Here is a 21,885-nt window from a genome sequence, read left to right on the forward strand (position 1 = left end):
TGAGAGACAGAGAGACAGAGCAGGAGCAGGAGAGGGGCAGAGAGAGAGGAAGACACAGAATCCAAAGCAGGCTCAGCACAGAGCCTGACGCATGGCTTGAATTCACGAGCTGTGAGATCATGACCTGGGCGGAGGTCAGATGCTTAACCGACTGAGCCACCCAGGCGCCCCGGCGACTGGGGATTTGCTGCCTTTAGTCTGAGAAGTCTGAAACCTAGAGGCACATCAGTTGTAAGCCGAGACCTACTATTTGGAAAGGAGCAACATGTGGGGAACAGTATTTCTAGAAAATCCTTGTTGTGGTTGTGTATTTATGATTGGTGAGGACAGATGGAGATAAGGGCAATGATGAGAATAATCTAGTTGTGAGATGTCCAGAGCTTAGGCAGGACTGTGCATGAGAACACCTGGGGGGCCTGTTACAAATACAGATTCCAGGACCCCACTCAGACTGAGGGCTCAACGTTTCTAGGGAAGCTCTATATATTTTAACAAGTTGGTCACGGAGATGGCATTTGAGAACAATGAATCTGGACTCCGGTGATGGCTGCAAGGATGTAGAGAAGAGGAATGTAAAACACTGATGAAAGGAAAGATAGTGGCTGGGAGACTGGAATGGGCACAAGTGCTGAGGGGGAAATAGGTGGAAGGGACCTAGGCAGGTATTTGGAAGGGAAGAAAAAAGGCAGGAACCAATAGATTCTAACCCAGTACAGAGACAATGTTTGAGTGACAAGGCGATCCGTAGCTGATAAGGAACCTTTGTGAAAATTTGGAACACATGCCCTGCCTGCCTTGGATGACCCAGGTCTGTGGATGCCCAGACTGCTAGTGAGTTTAACACAGGCTGGATTTCAGCCCCCTATTCACCCTTTTGATTGGGCACATTTGTGCAGTGTGCAACCTGCACAGCTGTATGTGGTAGCCTTCTCTTGGTCCCTTGGGAAGGAGCTGCCTCCTGTAGAGGCTTAGTAGGAACGGGGACAGGAGAGGCTCACCTGAAGGAGGGATTTCAGCAGCATAATCTGGGTCAGCCGGTTCCTGTTCTCTCTGTAGACCAGACACAAATACTCACCAGGATGGTGATGTGGGCAGAGACCCCACACTTGCCTGCCCAGTTCCCCTTGTGATTAGATTCTCCATGAGGCTTATCTTGTTGAGTTACTCAGGACAGTTGACTTGCAGAGCCAGGAAGCAGACCAGAGAATTAATGGCTTGCCCCAAAGGTGGGAGGCAGTTAGTGGTGGGGCAGCCTGAGGAACAGTTGTGGGGTCCAAGGATCCCACTAAGGGCTGCTGAGGGATTTGAGAGTAGAAGGAGAGAAGTGAGGGCATAACCAGGAAAGTCAAAGTGGAGAAAGGGTTCAGCCAGAAAACACTGGAAGGGCAGCTGGGGTGGAATGGGCAAGAGAGGAAAAGGGGAGGACGGCTGGTAGGCTTACCCGGTCTTCCCGGTCTCCATGGGATGATGCAGGGAAGGCAGTGGGACCTTGCTCATGATGAAGAGTATCACCTCGGAGCGCTGATAAGTGGGCAACGTGCTGGCAAAGGAGCCTGCAGGAAAGAGATGGTGGAGGGGGTTGGCCCAGGTGAGACCCACAGCTGCCGGGGTCTCAGATGAGGAAACTACCGCCCAGAGTGCAGCGGCTGTGTCTCTAAGGAAGAGAAGTAAGGCAAGCAGAGGGAGAAACCCAGATGACTCCAGGGGGCTCTTCCTAACTCCAGCTCCTTCACTTGTCGCCCAGGCTGCGGTTGGCTAGCGTCCCTGGGAAGGAGAGGGGAGCCAACGGTGCTAAGCCAGCAAGGCTCCGAAGTGATGGGCCCTGCGAGCCGGAGGGGTGACCCTACGGTTCTCCCCTTGGCAACCACGTGCACATCCGTGGCCTTTCCCCTTTCCTCCTTCCTGCCTTTTCTCTTCCTTCTCGCCTCCCCTCCCATCGCTCCAACGGGGAAGCATCAGAGAGGCCGGCCGGGGACTGGGGTGCAGAAGAGTTCGCCGCTCTCAGCCTCTGATCTGAAGCCCAGCCCAGCAACCCACGGACATCGCTCTGTGCTCTCCCTCAGGCCAGAACCGGGCCAGGCCGTGAGCCGTGCGCGCCGCTGACCGACTCCATTTTCTCCAACGTCCGCGAATAACGCGATTTGCCCGGAGGAGCGGGTGACCCTCTTCCCAGCGCCCCAGCGCGCCGCTGGTGGAGGCCGCCGCCCGCCCCACCCGACTCCGGTCGGACCCCGCACCGGCGCCCGGTCCCGCCCACCAGGCCCCGCCCCTCGCCGGGCCCCGCCCACTCAGGCCCCGTCCCGGCGCCCACCTATGGTCTTAATGACGGCCTCCTGGAACATGCGCTCTTCGTGCTCCTTGATGATCTTGGTGCCCAGGCTGATGGCCCCGTCGTAGCTCCCGGTCAGGGCGTAGTCGATGCTGAGCCGCAGCTGCCTCAGTAGAGTGTTGAACATCTCCAGCACGGTGGGCCCTGAGCACAGTGGGTGGGAGACCCGAGATCCAGGGCTGGAACCTTCGGCCCGTTCCCCCCTGCCCTGCGTTCCAGCCAGGGGCTTCCTCTTCCTCTGCACCCCGCCCCGGCTGACTGCTTTCTAAGAAAACCGGCTCTGACGCCTCCCTGCGCTCCCTTGGCCCTTTTCTGGAAGGGGAGGCAGCCTCCTGCCAGGGGCAGCTCTTTGTCCTTGGAGGCTTCCCAGCCCCCACACGCTGTCACCCAGGGCCCCCTTACCGACAGAGCCGGTGGCGGCGATGACGGCAGCTTCCGACAGGACCTCCACGATGCCCGCCCGCACCGTGGCCGCGCTGCGGCTGTTGGCATCCAGGTGGCTCAGGAGCTGCTGGATAACCAGGTGGGAGTGCTGCGGCTGGGGGGAGGAAGACGTGCTGGCCCCAAACAGCAACCCCCACGCGGCCTCTGCGCCAGGGCAGCCCTCGCCTGGGACCCAAAGGCCGGGGTGGACAAAAGTGAGGTCCTGAGGCGGGCGGGCACTGGAGGTGGTGCCCAGATACCCTGGTTCCTTCTCCTCAGTCCCTCTCCCTTGGTCCAACAGGAGCAGAGCCCAGTCCCGGTGGCCACCTGGATTGCCACGGTTGTCCTGGGCCCTTCCGCCTCAAGTGGGTCAAAAGTCAGTTTTAAAATATTGTCTTCCTTTTCCTCGTTCCCGGGTCCCAGGTTATATTGATAAGGGCCACCGTAGGCCACAGGGTTTATTTAGTCCGGTGCTGCACGAAGCGTAGCCCAATTACAGGGGGATAGTACAGAAATTGAGAGTAAGTGTTTAGTAAGCGATGTGAGAAGGCCATGCATGGCAGCCAAGTGTGGTCTGTGGGCTTGTATTTTGCATGAGTTTTTCATTTACTTTTTCTAAGAATTCTCACTAATTGTATTTTAGACAGTATTGATCTGTGCTGTATCAGAAAGAAAACGAAAACTGCCCTTCCTCTCAGCTAGATCGAGCAGCACGTGTAGACACCTAGGGGCTCAGGAGAAGTCACAGAGGACAGCTGGCTTTCTCCTTTGGTGCACTGTCCTGCTCCCAGAGGCGCCCTCGGCCAGGAGGACAGGCTGGACAGGGAGCCACCGTACCTGAATCGAGTACATGATGATTTTAAAGCAACGGATGGCGAACACCTTGGGTTCCCAAAGAGAATGGTTGTCCAGATGGCTGTGCAGGAGAAAACATGGGGGGACGACTATGAAATGCAAAGCAACGTTGGGGAGGAGAGACAAACTTGCCGGCGGAGCGGCCTCCCGAGAGACCCAGCCCCACGCAGGGCTCCCCGGTAAGTGAGGAAGGGCTTGTAGGTGGCAGCGAGCGGAAGGAATGAGGGACCCCCGGGCAGTCCCACAGCAAGAGCTGGAGGCAAGCCGAGGAACAGAATTCCACCGCTGTGGACTCGGGAATGAAGCCAGGCACCCAGCTTCAGTTTTGGGGGCCTCCTACCAACTCTTGTCCCCGACACTGCGCACGGCCACCGTGTGATGGCTTCTGCTGTCACGGCGCAGGGAACGCAGACACAGACAAGGGACCGACTTAGCCACGGCACCACAACCGTAACACCTCTTTCCCCTGTCTCCGAGTCAGCAAGATGCCGGGACCCCGACCGGTTCTCTGAGGGCTGGGGCTGGGGGCAGGGGTCACTCACATGAGGACAGGCTTGATGGCATTTTTGATGTTGCCAAAGGCGGCCCGGCCCAGCAGTTCCCGAAGGCACCTCTCGGCCAGCTCTGCTGGGTTCTCCTTCTCCTTCTCTGGCGCTTGGAGGGGCGAGGGGGAGCGGCTGCGGAAACACGCGGTGTGTGGGTCAGGGACAGGAGGCAAAGCCGGAGTCGGGTTTGGCGCAGCCTGAGTATCTGCACTGCATCCTGGCAAGCGGTGGCAGGAGGACAGGCAGGGATTTGACGTGGGCTACGTGAGGTAGCTCCACGAGGGAGACTTCGTGGCCGTCGGAGATTAAATAGGGTAAAGAAGCCCAGGGTGGAGGAAGATCATGAGAGAAGGAGTCAGATTCTCTTTCTGGAAATCCATGAGGACAGGCTTGATGTGCCCCTGTGGGAAGGACAGATACCCTGCACACCATGGGCCTGGTGAGGCACAGACCACGAGTGTCTCCGTGCCCCCAAGCTTGGGAAGGAAAAAGATGGGGCACACAGAGTAAGAGAAAGCAAAAGAAAGTGGGCGAGAGGAGGGAGGAAAAAGAGAGAGGCATGGTGGTTACCTCAGATGTGACTCAGTGGTACCGAAGTCACAGGGGCTGGGCTCAGATCTGGACAGAAGAAGGAGCCCCAGGCCTCTGGGCCCTGAGACCACCAGAGACCACAGAGGGAGCTTGTCGGTGAGGTGCGATTCCAGGAACAGCCACCAGGGGGCACGTTATTTCCCTCCCCTCTGTCTCCTGCCACAGGCTCAAAGGACAGAGGACCTCAAACAACCTCACGCACCGCCCGGATGCACAGCAACAGGAGTCTTTCCCTGCATCCCGTTTTACAGATGGGAAGAGCGAGGGGCGGGGACAGAATGAACCCCACGTCTGAGGGCTCCCAGATTAAAACCCAGTATCTGCCACTTGTGTCCAGTGGCTGCTGGCTGGTGAAGCATGTTTTAAGGGCCCGAAATAGCATTAGGAAGTGAGGGAGGAAGGAAGGTCAGGAAGGGAAAGTCCTCAGTAATTAGAGCCATGAAAAGCATGTAAAAACCTCCTTGGCCTGCTGCTTTCAGAGGCACAGAGGTAACCCGACTCTTGGTCCTTCGTGTTCCTACCAGGAAACACTCACCCCCAGAGAGCCCAGCACAGGTACTAGCCTTCCTTCATGAATGCAGATTTTAGGGGGTGCAGCAAGCTGGCAGGCCAGACCCGAGGCTCCTAGGGAGCCGGCCTTGGACTCACTGCAGAACAAGCCACGGAAGCCAAGATCACTGGCCTTTTAGCTAGGCTTTTAACGACCAGCCCGAGCCGTGTGGTTCCCAAGCAGATGGGAAAGGCAGCCTGGGAGGGCTGCGTGTGTCACTGCCCAAGCTCCAGCCTCTCCTGCTTACCTCTCTGCCTCCTCTACGTGCTGCAGATTGAAAAGCAGTGATGGGACAATTTTGTCCATGTGCTGTGGGTCCCAGATATTGGCCTGCAATTCATCGTTCACCGTCTTCCTCACCACCCCTTGCAGACCTTTGATGCCTGACATTCTGATTCTGTAAGGAAAGGGGCAAAATGCAGCCAGGTAGTTCCCGGGCCCCGAGAAGCCCAGTGTCTGCGGTAAGGAGAGGCGAGGGCATGGGGGGTGGGATGCATTCGTCCACCCAAAGGCAGGACGGAGCTCACCTTCTACCCTTCGTGTGACCCAGCCCCTGGCTGGCTGGCTTCCTGTGCTGGTGGGCGTGAGCCCAGGAAGCCACGACCCCTGGCCTATCCTGGAGATTGCCAGACTGCCCTTGCCCAGTACCACTTGGGCTTCATCTCCTCCTCGTTAGCACCCCTCTGGGTTTGTTCCAGCTTGAGCCCGGGATATAAAGGCTCAAAGTATGTCAAGAACTGATGAAGCAGAATGCAGGGATATGAGCAACTGACGGGGGAGGAGGGGGTTTGGAAGGAGAGGCACAGAGCTGCCAGACTCTGGGCACAGAGTATATACTGTGATCGAGAGTGGTGAGTGGGTGTGTTTCTGGGTGTCTAAATGCATGTACTTCTGAACGAAAGAACACAGGTATGTGCACGTGTATATGTGTGTGCTGTTGCTGGCTCTCCAATTTGGCTCCCGGGACCATTACTTTCCATCTGATCCTCTTTTGTGCCCCAGAAGGTTTTCCTTTGAAAGGCTGTTTTGGGAGCCCATCTCTGCCCACTTCCCCACTAAGCCCTGCCAGGTGCTCCCTTCCTCCCCAGAAACGTCAGAGCAGAGGTAAATACTGATGAAATCAGACCGCAAACTATGGGCTGGGAACCCTGTAAGACCCATTGATGCCTTTGTCATTAGCTGAGGGGTCCCCTCACTTCCCCTACTCACTTAGTCTTGATTTCCATGTCATCGTGGCTGGAGTGGCACATTTCACTGAAGCGGGACACAAAGAAGTCATAGCTCCGGTGATAGGATGGGGTGTCCTCCTCGATGTTGGCAAACTTCACAAACTATCCGGGAGGAGAGAGAGAAGTACAGGTGAGAGGTGACCCAGTGCGCTCTGCACTTCGGGCTCTAGGCTCTGGGACTTGCTGTCCCCTGGCCCCCTGCCCTAGTAAAGCCACGGGACACATGCATTCCAGGAATTGGCTCTGGTCCACTTCCCAGAGCACACGCGGCCTGCACACCTCTATGGGTTCCAAATCCTGCTCGCTCTTCCTGTCTACACTATAAGACTGGACCCCATGGCCCTTCTTGGCCCTTCCCTGTTGAGGTGAGCAGAGGATGGAAGAGGTGAGGACGTGAAGGCGTCTCCCTTAAGCTCCTGCCCCCATCCGCATCCAGAGCTGCACCAAACACACAGAGGCCGGAAAGCAGTTAGGGAGTCACCGAAACAGCCAAAGCCAATGGTCAAACCATACCTCAACCCTTTAGAGCGAATTCTGGGGAATCAAGAACAAATCTGAAATGTGATTTAAAAATGTCATTCCATTGGGGCGCCTGGGTGGCTCAGTCGGTTAAGTGTCCGACTTTGGCTCAGGTCATGATCTCGCGGTTCGTGAGTTTGAGCCCCGCGTCAGGCTCTGTGCTGATGCCTCGGAGCCTGGAGCCTGCTTCGGATTCTGTGTCTCCCTCTCTCTCTGCCCCTCCCCTGCTCATGCTTTGTCTCTCTCTGTCTCTACAAAATAAACAAATGTTGGGGCGCCTGGGTGGCGCAGTCGGTTAGGCGTCCGACTTCAGCCAGGTCACGATCTCGCGGTCCGTGAGTTCGAGCCCCGCGTCGGGCTCTGGGCTGATGGCTCAGAGCCTGGAGCCTGTTTCCGATTCTGTGTCTCCCTCTCTCTCTGCCCCTCCCCCGTTCATGCTCTGTCTCTCTCTGTCCCAAAAATAAAATAAACGTTGAAAAAAAAATAAATAAATAAACAAATGTTAAAAATGTCATTCCGTTTTATTGATTAAAATTTGAGCACATTTTTAAAGTTTGCCCGTTCAGTTCTGTTAAGTCTTGCTCAGGGTTATCAGCCGCTAGATTCCTGCCGTCACCCGGGCTGCACATTTCCAATTCTAAATAGGGACTTAATTTCAAGGGAATCTCACGGAGAAGCAAGGATCCTGGACTAAGTGGAGTTAAATTGCTAAAAATTAAGCATAATTCTTATAGGTTATTTCGTTTAATGTTATAAATTTAGTGCTGCGAACGACTCAAAAGGTTACACTTATAATAAAATCTATTCTCCATTATTCTGTCTTGTGTTGTTATTTAATTTTTGCCATCATTTGTTGGTTCTAAAAGGATATGCTATTATTTCTAAAATTACCCAGTTAGTGCACTCATAATATTCATGATCGATTGCCAGTCTATTTCTCTATTTAACTATGAAAAATTTGTTACCTTTTCCTGGATGACAATTAGTAACTTCCACAAAATCATTAGTTATTCTTTCACTAATAAATATGCATTTATTTTCTGCCGACTGAGAGAATCTCAACATACAAGGCAGATAAGGAGATCTTTCTTGCCAAGTTAACATCTAAAACGTTTACATCTATTTGAAAGTGAATATTCTGATATTAGCAATAAATCCAAATGGCACTGCTTGCATTATCAATGTGGTTCTGCACAAGAGGTGTCATGGTCACCGATTAGACATGAGTTCAGGAAGTCTAGAAACAACAATCAAGTCAGCCTTTGGCTACATGAATTTTTTTTTTTAATGTTTATTTATTTTTGGGAAAGAGCATGAGCAGGGAAGGGGCAGAGAGAGGGGGACAGAGGATCCAAAGAGGGCTCTGCACAGACAGTAGCAAGCCCGATGTGGGGCTCGAACTTACAAACTGTGAGATCATGACCTGAGCTGAAGTCAGACGCTCAACCAACTGAGCCACCCAGGTGCCCCCCACCTTTTAAATGTTTATTTACTTATTCTTGAGAGAGAAAGAGAGCACAAGCAGGGGAGAGGCAGAAAGAGAGAGAGGGAGACACAGAATCTGAACCAGGCTCCAGGCTCTGAGCTGTCAGCACAGAGCCCGTCGTGGGGCTTGAACCCACGACCTGTGAGATCAAGACCTGAGCCACAGTTGGACGCTGAACCGACTGAGCCACTCAAGGCACCCCTGTCTATGTGAACTTCTCAAGACAGTTCTTAAATGTTCATCTACTCAAAGGGGACACGCAACCATGGGGAGTTCTCACTGCAGATCGACCTCTCGCTGGCGGTGTGGCTTTCAAGTGGGACATGTCACTTCCCTCATGTTCTGGTTTTCCCACGGTCTTCATTCACTAAGATTCTTTATTTTTCAGTGCATACTGTATCTACTTCACATATGATGAGGCAGCTGCAAACAACATAACCTGAGTGTATGCAAGAGAAAACGCATTTAAAATAATTAAAGCAAAACTGAAAAAAAAGAGACCATACTATAGAGGGAGAAATAGTCAAAGATTTTGTCTCCGACATTTACTGACTGCGGGGACTCAAATGTATGTCAGGAGGATGGATACCCAGACTTCACGTCCACTGGTTTGGGAGTTTGGGGGCCAGTGGTGAGGAGCGTGTAGAAGCTCAGGCATGTCCGTACCCCCCGAAGCATCTTACACACATCACCTCTTTCAATTTTCAGAATGACTCGAAGTTAGAGAGATTCCTGTGCGACAGAGTCACAGGGCTCGGTAACCACACGGATTTCTGCCACCAGCTCCAGACGTGCTGAGTCACTCTAGGAGGAGCCCCAGGGGTTTACCTTTGAGCAGGGTCCCACCCAGGAAACCTGACGGGACAGTCCCCATTTGAGAAATACGGCAGGGTCACTGACAGACCACCTGGGTGTCTTCTAAGCACACCAGCCCCGTTTCCTGACACTGACTCTGCTCTGGAGCCGTTCCTGACCTCTGTGGGACGTGACAGCCAGTTCCCCTTCACTTGCAACTTTGACCTTCCTCTTCTTCAAAGCGCCATGAAGCCAGGAGCAGGACTGACAGCCGGCGGGTCAAGGGCACGGCCTGAGCACTTGTTCACACCCAGACTCTGTTGAGAACGGGCTGTTATCCATCCTGTACAGGCTGCTAAATATTTTGACTAGTACTCACTGGCTGTAAGGTGAGAATTGAGATTGCAATCAATTTTTTTAAATTGAGGAGCACCCGGGTGGCTTGATCGGTTAAGTGTTCAATTCTTGATTTCGGCTCAGGTCATAATCTTAAGGTGCGTGGGTTCAAGCCCCACCTCGGGCTCTGTGTTGGCAGCGTGGAGCCTGCTTGGGATTCTCTCTCTCCTTGCACCTCCCCACGCACACTCACGCTCTCTCTCTCTCAAAATAAATAAATAAACTTAAAAAAAATAGAAAATTCCATGATAGCTGCTGAGACAACACAGGATAGAAAACACGCATGGAGATTCCGTTTCTACAACCACGGGTGGCCTTCTAGACTGGGCTAACAGTTTCTTCTGAACGGTTTCTTTTAACGTCCCTCACTCTTCCCTTCTGGGGTTGTCTGCATTCCTGGATGTTTACTCTTCTGCACTCTTCTTCCCCAAAACTTAGTTTTGAATCTTCTTCTCAAATTTTGCTTTTGACATAACAGTTCTCCCATTTGAGTAGACAACGGTCTCCCCCCTACGCTGCTGGGGCCGCTGTTGGACGGCCATCTCCTTGCTCTGCCTCCTGTCATCTGTGTGACTGTGGACAAGTTGTGTAAGTTCTGAGCCACGGGTTCCTCATCTGTAAAGTAGAGACACTGGGACCTGTGTCACGGGGCAGACACCGGGATTAAATGAAGGGACGTATGCCGAGTGACCAGCACAGTGCCTGGCACGGAGGAGTGCTCGGGAAACAGTGCTGCAGTGACCATGGTGACAGCAGCTGAGTACGGTCTGGTCCATCAGCCCCAGGACTAGGCAGTGTGACCCTTGTCCTTTTTGTGTCACCAACACAGGCCCAGCCAGGCAATCACAGAAGAGGAGCTCAGATGGGCAGCATGGACCGTGCAGGCAACACTCCTCGAATGTGATGTCTAGGGATGTGGAGAGAAGAAACCTAGTCGTAGCCACCCCCAAGCCAGGCCCCCTGAAGCACCATTCAGGGACTGAGGTCATTTAGTGCAATAAGGTGGGACAGAGCACAGCTCCCAGGGGCAAGAGGGTGGGGCTGGCATGGGACATCCAGCAGCCATCACTGCAAGACCAGGAACAAATCGGCCAAACGTTGTTTTTCTTCTCTTGCAAATGCACACGTCATCTCTTAGGGATGTGAATAAAGTAGAGATAATTAAGAAAAGCTCCCTGAGTGCCTGGCCTAACAGGAACTCTGGTTTAACTCATACCTTGTTCTGTCGGAGGTCCTCCAAATATTCAAATGGCACGGGCCCTAGTAAAAGCTATTGGTAGGTAGGCATTCGTATCAGGTGGAGTCACACCGGGCCCAGCGTGCCACCTTTCCCGTGGGGTGTGGATGGCAACGGTATGCAAAAGAAGCAGCTAACACCTCTGATCTAAGTCATGACGACGGTAAATGCTTCCTTCCCCCCACCACACACACACCTGTATTTAAATTCTAGTTAGTTAAGATACAGTGCAATATTGGTCTCAAGAGTAGAATTCAGTGATGCATCACTTGCATAAAACCCCCAGGGCTCATCACAAGTGCCCTCCTCAATGCCCATCACCCATCTAGCCCGCCCCCCACTCCACCCCCTCCATCAACTCTCAGTTTATTCTCTATCTTTTTTTTTTCTTTTTTTATTAAAAAAAATTTTTTTTCAACGTTTGTTTATTTTTGGGACAGAGAGAGACAGAGCATGAACGGGGGAGGGGCAGAGAGAGAGGGAGACACAGAATCGGAAACAGGCTCCAGGCTCTGAGCCATCAGCCCAGAGCCTGACGCGGGGCTCGAACTCCCAGACCGCGAGATCGTGACCTGGCTGAAGTCGGACGCTTAACCAACTGCGCCACCCAGGCGCCCCTCTTTTTCTTTTTTTAAATTCAATTTTAGTTAGTTAACCACATTAAATATTGCCATGGCACCTGCCGCTTACGCATCATATTAGTTTTCTGGGGCTGCGTCACTCTGATCTCTGCCTTCGTCTTCATATTATTTTCTCCTCTGGGTCAAATCTCCCTCTGCCTCTCTCTTATAAGACCCTTGTGCCTGCATTTAGAGCCCATTGGGCTAATCTAGGATAATCTCCCCATTTCACTATCCTTAGCTTAATCACATCTGCAGAGACCCTGTTTCCTTATAAACCTGTGATGTTCACAGGTCCCAGGGACGGGCACGTGGACATCCTTCAGTGGGCATTTTTCAGTCTATCAAAACATGCATCATCTAATGTAACTTTTGGCAAACCAGTGAGTTTTGCAGGATTATATTGCTCCCATTGTGAAGATGGGGAAACTGAGGCTGTAAGGGAGCAAGGGAATTATTTCAGGTCAACCAGCTTGTGACAGGTGGAGCTGGGCCACCAAGCTCCATACTTGGGAATTCTGATACTTTGATGCTCTTCACCCTCTACCAGTGGCTTTTATTTTATTTATTTTATTTTTTAATGTTTATTTATTTTTGAGAGCATGCAAGTGGGGGAGGGGCAGAGAGAGGAGGACAGAAGATCTGAAGCGGGCTCTGTGCTGACAGCAGTGAGCCTAAGGTGGGGCTTGAACTCAGAACCATGTGATCATGACCTGAGCCGATGTCGGACACTGAGCCACCCAGGCATCCCCACCTGTGGTTTTTCAATTTTGATGTGCATTGGCATGACCTGGGGAGCTTGTAGAAAATGCAGACTTCTGAGCCACCCCAAGCCTGGTAAACAAGACTACCTGGGGAGGAGGGCCCGGGTATCTGCATTCTGAAGAGCCATCCCTCAGCCGACTTCTCCCCCTGGAAATTCTGGGGCAGGGGATTTATGAACCCTGTGTCCTTTGTCCCTTTACTGGCAAGCTGGACCCGTAGATCTGGAAATGTTCTCAGTCAGGCTGGGAGGGAGCCCGCTTATGCAGGATGCTGGGAAATGTAGAGAAGCCTGTCCTTGGTAATGGAGGTCAGGCAAGGCTGGGTAGATGGCCGTCTCCTTCTAAGACCATCTCCTTCGAACTGGAGTCGTTGGGGTGAAACCAAGGGTTGGATAGGTGACCCAGCCTTGGCTCCCCTTGGCTCCGTCTCTGGGGCCCAGAATGGCCTGGGGGCTACAGCTTTGAGACTTAGGCTGTCAACCATTCCATTCCCATGTGTGCCAGGACTCTCGCCCCGCTAAGAGGTCTGATGATGAGAATGCACTTAATGCCCATCCTGAACCTCCCACGCAGAGGGTGTGTGCCCTGCTTATTGCATTATAAATGTAAAATAGGTAACTTTTTGGTACCAAGATTTCTGAACATCCCTAGGAACCCTTGGTGTGATGGCTTGATAGGAGCTTCCCTCTCTCAAGTCTGAAAGTATGGCTGCCCGGTCAGGGAGGGTTGGCCTATGCTGTCCCTTGGGGATTGCCCACCCTAAGCTGCTCCTGAGTCTTCCAGGGGCTGACAGGAACCTTCTGTAACCGTGGTTCAGAAGGTCAGATCGGGGTATTTCGTGGGGTCCCTGGTCGAGGCACCACACCCACTGTGGAAGTCCGCCTGGGCAATGCCAAGGCCCAGTAGACATGCGTTTGGAATATTAGGGCTTTAGAGTGAGTAAGGCCTTCGTCCCTCTAATGAGAGACAGCACAGCGTTATGGTGATAAGAAGGGGTCTGGAGACAGTCTGCATTTCTTTTCTTTTCTTTTCTTTTTTTAATTTTTAAACTTTTATTTCTTTATTTTGAGAGGGAAAGAGAGAGAAAATCCCAAGTAGGCTCCATGCTGTCAGCGCAGAGCCTGCTGCGGGACTCAAACTCATGAACTGTGAGATCATGATCTGAGCCAAAATCAGGAGTTGGACATTTAACCGACTGAGCCACCCAAGCACCCCCAGGCTGCATTTCTGAATCTCACCTCCTCTACTTATGAAGCTTATCTGGGGCAAGTTAATTAAGCTTCCTGTGCCTCAGTTGCCCCATCTGTAAAATGGGGCTAAGGAGAGCAGTTGCCTCTTCAACTTGGTATGACCAACCCACCCCAGTTGACAGTGCAGCCTCATTTTCCCCTCAGTGCACTTTTGGCTCGCTCTGAACACTCCCTGGCTTCCCACTGGGCCCATTTACCTTACCTGTGAGGCCGTGGCTCTTTTTTATAAAGCATGAGACAGCAGGGACTTCCTGTCTGCTTCATTCCCAGGATTGCTAATTCATACCTTACAAATGGCTTTTGTTAGAATGCTGCTTGCCTAATGAATAAGATTGTGAAATAATAAAGCTGGGTTTGCTTTTGGTTTTATTTTTCTGAGATATAGTAATGATGAGGAAGGTCTCCATAGCAACAAACGGAAGATTCTGAGCACATGACACTTCAAAGGCTCCAGGCAAGGCTAGGGCCACCCTTTCAAGATCAAAGTTTCAGCTCTTTATACACAACAAAGGGCGCGCTTGCCCGAGCAGATCACGACCCTCCGCACAGGCAGGGGGGGAGCCACAATTATGCAAATACTGAGAGTTACTAAGGGCCTGAGTTAATAAAGGGAAAGTAATCTCCAAATATTGACATTGTAAAAACAGCTCTTCCCCCCCACCCCCACCCCATGTGGAAAATGGAAGCTGAGCTGGTTGGCCTCACGTCTGTGCTAACAGAGTGTCTCCAAGCAGAAGTGAGCCTTTCCCTCTTGTGCAGAAGAGGCTTGTGAGCCTCGCGGCTTCCTGCCATCAACAACAGAACCGCAGTCTGGAACGCTGGGCACAGAGAGGAGCCCACCTCTCTCAGGGGTCTAGGCCTGCAGGCTGTTCCACCAGGAGAGACGGGAACTGCTTCTTAGCTTCACCGAGACAAATCCTCGCTGGGAAGCAGACCTTGTAAGCCACACGGGTTTGACTGTAACACCCCCTGCCCCGACGGCCAGCTGCTCATGCTGACAGCAACTTCCCAGAGCACTTTTCAGTAAAGCCAGAGAGAAACGGCCCCACTGTGATGTGATCGATCATGTCCTGCTGAGGCCAGAGGAGGCTCCGTCATTCCCTAGACCTAGGACATCCTGTCTTGTCCACCCACATTATGCCCTCTCTTTTTCAAGATTCTTTGCAAAACTGACTCGGTTTTAAGGTCTTTTGGGAAAGCCCCGGTCCCTGCTGCCCGGGAAGGTGATCTCTCCGGCCCTGAGCAGCCCCCACGTGCCGGCCGGGTAAACACAGACCCAGGAAAGCACCAGCTGCCTCTGCTCTAGAGGGATCCCCAGCATTTGCTGGTGCCGACCCCCATGACCTAAGCTGCACACTGGCCTTGCCGTTCAGACTCAATCCGCCTTCGGGGAGCCCACCTCCAGCAGTGGTTTCTGTACTGGTGTTGGATACGGGAGCGTTTCTAGTCTAGAGATGACAGTCAAAACCGCAACAGTTGATGAATGGTCCAGGGGGAGCACACGGGTTGAGAAGATGGGGCAGCAACCGTGGAGACCACAAACATTTCAGGGGCGTGTGGAGGAAGAGAATCATTGCCGGAAAGTATATTCATTTCCGATTGCTGCCGTAATAAATTACCACAATTTAGTGGTCTAAAACAATACAAATTTATTATCTATGGCTCTGGGGATCAGAAGCCTAAAACAGGTCTGCCAGGCTGTGTGCTTTCTGGAGGCTCCACGAGAGCGTTTCCTTGCCTTTTTTAGCTTCCAGAAGCCACCTACATCCTTTGGCTCATGGCCGCCTTCCTCCATCTTCAAAGCCAGTGGAGTAGCATTTCAAATCTTTCCCTCTGTCCCTCTGCTTCCATCAAAATTGCACCTTCTGTCTGACTCTGACCCTCCTGCTTCCCATAAGCATCCCTGTGATTACCTCAGACCACCTGGATAATCCCGGAGACTCTCCCAATCTCAAGATCTTCAGCCTGATTTCTATCTGCGAAGTCCCTTTTGCCATTTCAGGTAATGTTCACGGGTCTAGAGCATGGACATCCTTGGGGGACCATTACTCAGCCAACCACAGAAACTAAGAACGATGAACCAGGTGGGAAGAGCTGGGGTGATGGGACCAGGATGTCAAGGGGGGCTGAAGGAAGAGTGGTCAACAGGGAGAAATGCTACCTGAGATAAAACATCAGCTGAGAGATGGGTGGGGAATGGGTTGCTTGCCTGGTTTCCCCAGATTTCTCATGGCAAAGACAAAAATGTATTTTAAGAATTTTGTTTTATGTTTATTTTTTGGAGACAGCGCGTGTGGGTACACACTCGCATGAGCTGGGATGGGGCAAGAGAGAGAGGGAGAGAGAGAGAGAGAGAGAGAGAATCCCAAGCAGGTTCCATACTGTCAGCACAGAGCCTGACATGCAGTTCAGTCTCATGAACTGTCAGGTTGTGACCTGAGCTGAAATCAAGAGTCAGACGCTCAGGGCGCCTGGGTGGCTCAGTCAGGTAAGCGACCAACTTCAGCTCAGGTCATGATCTCATGGTTTGTGGGTCTGAGCCCCGTGTCGGGCTCTGTGACAGCTCAGAGCCTGGAGCCTGGAGCCTGCTTCAGATTCTGTGTCTCCCTCTCTCTCTGCCCCTCCCCTGCTCGCACTCTGTCTCTCTCTGTGTCTCAAAAATAAATAAACATTAAAAAAAATTTTTTTTAAAGAAAAAAAATTCAGGTAAAATTTACAAAACAGAAAGTGAACCCTCTTACAGTGCACAATTCAGTCGCATTGAATACATTCATATTGTGCAGCTAAAGCATCTCGTCATCCCCAAAGGAAACCCTGTACCCACTAAGCAATCATTCTCCTGCCCCTCTTCCCCAGCCCTGGGCAACCATTATTCTGGTTTCTGTATCTATGCACTTACCTAGACTGGACAGCTCATAGAAATTACACACTATGTGATCTTTTGGGTCGTTTCCATCTTTTGGCTATCGTGAATCGTGCTTCTGTGAACATTTGTGCGCAAGTATTTGTTTGAGTATCTGTTTTCAGCTCTTTGGGGTATATACCTAGGAAGAATTGCTCAGTCATATGGTAATCCTATATGTTTAACTTTCTGGAGAACCACTAAACTGTTTTCCACAGGGCCAACGCCATTTCACGTTTCCACTAGCAACATATGAGGGTTTCAATTTCTATGCATTCTTGCCAACACTTGTCATTTATAGGTTGTTTGTTTGTTTTTTTTTTTTAATAGCCATCCTAGTGAGTGTGGGGTGGAATCTCCTTGTGGTTTTGACTTGTATTTCTCTAATGATTAGTGATGTTGACCATCTTTTAATGTGCTTCTTGGCCATTTGTATATCTTTGGAGAAATGCCTATTCGAGTCCTTTAATCATTTTTTAATTGGGTTGTCTTTTTGTTGTTGAGTTGTAAGTATTTTTCATACATTCTGGTTGCTGGACCCTTATCAGATACGTGAGTTGTAGATATTTTCTCCAATTCTGTGGTTGTCTTTTCACTTCCTTGGTAGTGTCCTTGAATGCACAAAAGGTTTTAATTTGATGAAGTCCATTTGTCTATTTTTTCTTTTGTTGTTTCTACTTTTCATGTTGCACCTAAGAATCCATTGCCAAATCCAAGATCATGAACACATAATCCTCTAGTTTCTTTTAAGAGTTCTATAGTTTCAGCTCTTACATTTAGGTCTTTGGTCTATTTTGAGTTAATTTTTGTATATGTTGTGAGGCAGGGATAAAAGTGCAAACTGTAATCCATGAATCTTCATAAGAGTTTACTATTTGTATATAGGCTAATAGAGTAGATTGGTTATGTAGGGGAACTTGGCATCTTCAGACTTAACATTTTCAGTTTATCATTAGTGAGTGATCTTTTTTTAAAAAAATGTTTATTTTGTTTTGGGGGAGGATCAGAGAGAGGTGGGGGGAGGGGAGACAGAGAATCTGAAACAGGCTCCACATTGTCAGGGCAGAGTTTGGGGCTTAAACTCAAGAACCATGAGATTATGACCTGAGCCAAAACCAAGAGTCGGACCCTTAACCAACTGAGGCACCCAGGCGCCCATTATTCGTGAGTAATCTTAAAGGTCAGGACACATGGTCACTGTGCTGTCCCTGAGACACACATTTAGACCCCACGGGCAATGAGGCAGAGGCACAAATGCAAATCCCCAAACAAGTAAAGCGAGCTTAGCTGGCCCTGGCTCCCTGACTTCTCCAGACTTTCCTGGTCACTTATCAGCTTCCAAAACTCAGCTATTCTCATTGAGGGTAGATTTTTAAAAATTACACTTTACTGCATGCAATGTGCAGGAGCGGTATTAGCAAATTTGGATTTTGTGACAAGTGTCAACCCAAGGTCATTCTTACAAGCTAGATAAACATCTATTAGGGATGAAGAAAGGAATGGAGGTGGGGAGGGAGAGAGAAACCCTGTACAGGTTGAAGACTACAGTGTGTCAGTGGTCCCCAAATCCACTGCTAGCATCACATGGGAGGTGAAAACATGCAGATTCCCAGGTGACCACGTGCCCCCTCCAGAGATGCTGGTCAGTGAGTCTGGTGGAAACCTGGGAATCTGTAGGTTTCCAAAGCTCTGCAGGAGACTCTGTCATTGGCCAGGTTTGGGACCTTGAAGTGTCTAGGGTTTCTGAAGAGACGCTCTGCAGAAGGTGGAGGTTTGTTGAGTGGATTCAGGCAGTAAAGCCAGTTCTGAGGGAAAAGGTACAGGGAGGCAGAGCTGGCTCAGGGGGAAGGTTTCTCTCAACTTCTCAGCCACAAGGCAGTGGGCCACCTGTCACGGAGTTGGCCTGGCCACAGGGAGGCTGGTGGCACAGCAGAACTCTAGGGACAGGAGTGCACTCTAGGGACAGAACACGGCACGGGGCTAAATAAATCACCATCTAAAGCCAGCGCTTCAGCTGTGCGAGCAGACAAGCTATCCGACTTTTGGGGCTTCTTTTTCCAAGCAGAGAAATCCAGCAAAACGAAGGTTTTAAATGAGCTCAGTGGGTTTTTTTCCTTTTCTTTTCCTCTTATATTCTCTTTCCCTCCTTCCCTGTCTTTCTGTTAACTTCCTAGCAGCCAAACCCTTCATCCAAATGAAAGGTTGCAAACCTCCACATAGGATCTTTCTAGTCCTCCCTCCAGGTCCTCCTTTGCCCCCACGAGGCCTCGAACCCCCATGAAAACCAGTTGAAACTCCTACTCTATACTCTCTAAGACTACATCGAGTATTAGCATGCTGGCGGTTCTAAGACAATGAGGAGCATTAGAACATGATTCTTAGGGAGGCTTGTGGACGTCCCCGGGGTTTGAGAGCTGGCAAGAGCACGTGGATGAGGGACAGCACTAGCAAAAGCTGCCTCCAAAGTTGGACTCTGGATCTACTAGTTATTCGACTTAACTTACTCATAACTGCTTGTCCTTATATAACCTTCATTGTCTGCAGTACAGGAATCATTAGCCGACTCTCATCTGTTGCTGATGCACTGATGGGCTGTGATGGGAATCTAGGAATTTACAAGGCAGGAACTAACCAATCGCCTACCCCGGGCCAGGGCTTGCTATGGGGAAAGGTAGCCCTGGCAGCCACCTGTTTCTGTGGTCCCCCATGGGGAGAGGCCCTCTGGATGCCTGATGACTGGTTTATTTTCCATTCAGATGTTCTCTCCTAGACTAGAGTTATCTTAACAGGGCAAACGAAACAGTATCTGAAGCTGTTGCCAGGGCAACTTGACAAAAGACTTCACCCTCAGCTACCGTATATGAAATTTGTCAAAGGCAGCTGGCTCACAGGGAGAGGAAAGAGAAGGGAATAGTTGCCACTTTTGCTCCTTAAAGTTAAAATTTAAAGACTATCTTCTTCTGGGTAAATCAACTTAGGTAGAACAGGAGAGCAGTTGTGATCCGTGCAATAAAAATTCAGAAATGTCAGGCTGGGAATGCTAGGAGCGAACCTTTAGCTTTTCTTTTGTGATGTCTGTAAAATAGGTGCCTATCAGGGCTTTTAACACCAAGCTGCCTATAGACCTGGAGCTGAAAGTATGCCCTGAAGGGGGAGGAATAAGGCAGAGGGCAAGACATTGAAGAAAGCCACCAGGATATTCAAGTATATATAGATAAATATGAAGCAGGGAGTTCTTGACACATCTAATAGCCCTTCTCTCCCCAAGCCGTAACTATCAAGATAGCAGCCTCTTGTACAGAGATCAGCATCACTGTGTTTGGACCAAGTTCAATCAGCTCATGGTATGGATGAAAAGACAGGTCCATAAAAGACAGCCCAGTCAAAGTTACCCAGCCAGGTAAGGGCAGAACTAAGCCAGAAGCCCTGTTTCCTGTTTTTGCATGATCTTTCCACTTACCGATGCCTCTGTGCTATGCTTCTTTGAAAGAAGTACAAGCTGGACAGCTTTCAAAGTATGCCCTATGGAGTCAGGGGCCAAGCATAGGGCACGCCCTGCCCTCAAAGGAATGACTCCTTTTCCATCTATTTTTATATCTACTGGGGCTCCACTTAAAATTATTTAAGGGAAAAATCTATTGCTAGAAAAAAAGCTTCAAGATCACAGATCTAAAGATAAATATAGTAGATGGTGATAGTTGCAAAACCTTGTGAACGTATTAAAAACCATTGAATCATATGCTTTACTATGGTGAATTTTATTTTTAAAATTTACTTTATTTCTCATATATTTGTTTAAATGAAAGAAACCCCCCAAATACTCCTTTATTCAGACAAGTCCCTTTATTCAGAGGGACAGACACTAAGATAAGAGGTGAGTTGTGCTTAGGATCGGAAACCAAACGGGACTGGATGATAACAATGCTGACCCAGACGTCCTCTGCGCCCCACCGCCATGCTCCCCACTCCCCACTCCGGAGCGCCTGGGCAGCTCCTTACCGAGTTGGTGCCGAGGATCTGCAGGTTGGGCTTCTCCGACTCCAGCAGCTTGGCCACCATCTTAAGGAAACTCTCCACGAAGAGGTTGATGCTCTGGCAGTGGCAGGCCATGAGCAGCTGGTCCAGTGCCTCCATGGCGATGCACACGTACCTGGGGAAAGCAACACCATCACTTGGCCTCACACCCATTCCACCCTCACCACGTGACTGGGACAATCTAGATGGCAGCGTAGTGGCCACCTGGGCAGCATCTGGGGAATGAGGCTCTTCCGTAGGCGGCCAGCATCTGCACAGCCATTCCAACCAGTGCCCACTCCAGCCCAGCACAAGAGTCAGAAGGAACCGGAGCCAGAAGGGAGCCCAGACACCCGCCCCCCAGCCCCTCCCTCCACAGATGAAGAACACGAGGACAGGTGAGGTGTACCAGTTCGTGAGTAGATACAACCAGAAAGGATTGATGCTCAGAAGAGCAGATTCTGAACCCAACCCCAATGAGATCAGAGAATCATTTGATCCAAGGTCAGGAAGTGTTTGTTGAGCACCCGCGGGAGAAAAGCTCTGTCTTAGTCAGTGCAGGGATGTAAGGAGGAAGTCCTTCAACTTACGGGGCCTGGAGTTGGATGGACAAGATAAACACACAGATACCTCCTCTAAAAAGAAACGCTACAAGAAAATCATGCAGGGCATCTCACAAGGGTTCCAAAGAAGGAGAGAGATAGCCCTAGTGGGAGGAAGAGAAGAACTTTCGGAAGAATGTTTATGAAGAATCTGAGATGGGCCTGAGGACCAGTCAACTGCAAAGGTTAAGGAATATAAAATCTGCACGTATTGTGTTTAAAGACCTCAGAAGTCCTAGGGTTGTCACACAATATGGTTCATGGTATTACCATATTTAGGTAATGCATACTGTACCTAATGAAGATGATGTTCTATGCCAACTCTAAGGCCCTAACTACTTAATTCTTCTAAAGTCTAAAACCTGAGTGAACATCTTCTGAAACCAGAAATACTCACCATCCAACGGTGAATGGGCTTACTAGTAAGTCAGTCCATCCTGTTTTTTGACAACTAAATGAAAACTTCTTTTATCTTTCAAGCTAAACCTTAATACCTTTATCCTGTATTTATAATTCTACTTTTGGGAGCAGTTATAAAAGAGGGCTAAGCCCTTCAACCACCTGAATGCAGCAATCTCCTGTTTCTTGCTCTTCTCTATGCTCAAAATACCCAATCCTCTCCAAACTGGCCTTCGCAGGACAACCCCTGATTATCCTGGTGGTTGTCTTCTTCAACCCCTCTCTTCAATCCCCGGAAAAGTGCCACGAATCAAATTCCTGCTGAGAATTAGGAGGGCACGTCTGAGCCCAAACCCAACATTTGTTCCACAGTGGCGAC

At 50.4% G+C, this 21,885-nt stretch overlaps 1 protein-coding gene across 3 annotated transcripts in view; it reads right to left on the reverse strand.

Annotated features, from left to right (window-relative positions):
- EFR3B (EFR3 homolog B) overlaps positions 1 to 21,885 on the reverse strand; it is an 83,212-nt gene that overhangs the window by 18,378 nt on the left and 42,949 nt on the right. The window contains exons 4-12 of one of the 3 annotated variants that reach the window (XM_023252039.2): positions 20,491 to 20,641; positions 6,503 to 6,624; positions 5,541 to 5,690; positions 4,150 to 4,284; positions 3,590 to 3,668; positions 2,732 to 2,837; positions 2,312 to 2,473; positions 1,442 to 1,553; positions 999 to 1,050 (exon numbers count right to left, since the gene is read on the reverse strand). In XM_023252039.2, the coding sequence (XP_023107807.1) occupies positions 999 to 1,050; positions 1,442 to 1,553; positions 2,312 to 2,473; positions 2,732 to 2,837; positions 3,590 to 3,668; positions 4,150 to 4,284; positions 5,541 to 5,690; positions 6,503 to 6,624; positions 20,491 to 20,641 (1,069 nt within the window). Of the gene's footprint in view, positions 1 to 998; positions 1,051 to 1,441; positions 1,554 to 2,311; positions 2,474 to 2,731; positions 2,868 to 3,589; positions 3,669 to 4,149; positions 4,285 to 5,540; positions 5,691 to 6,502; positions 6,625 to 20,490; positions 20,642 to 21,885 lie in introns of all 3 variants that reach the window. The other 2 variants (XM_023252038.2, XM_023252037.2) reach the window with 2 other exon arrangements.

Source organism: Felis catus, chromosome A3, assembly GCF_018350175.1.
Source record: "Felis catus isolate Fca126 chromosome A3, F.catus_Fca126_mat1.0, whole genome shotgun sequence".
Lineage (NCBI taxonomy): Eukaryota > Metazoa > Chordata > Mammalia > Carnivora > Felidae > Felis > Felis catus.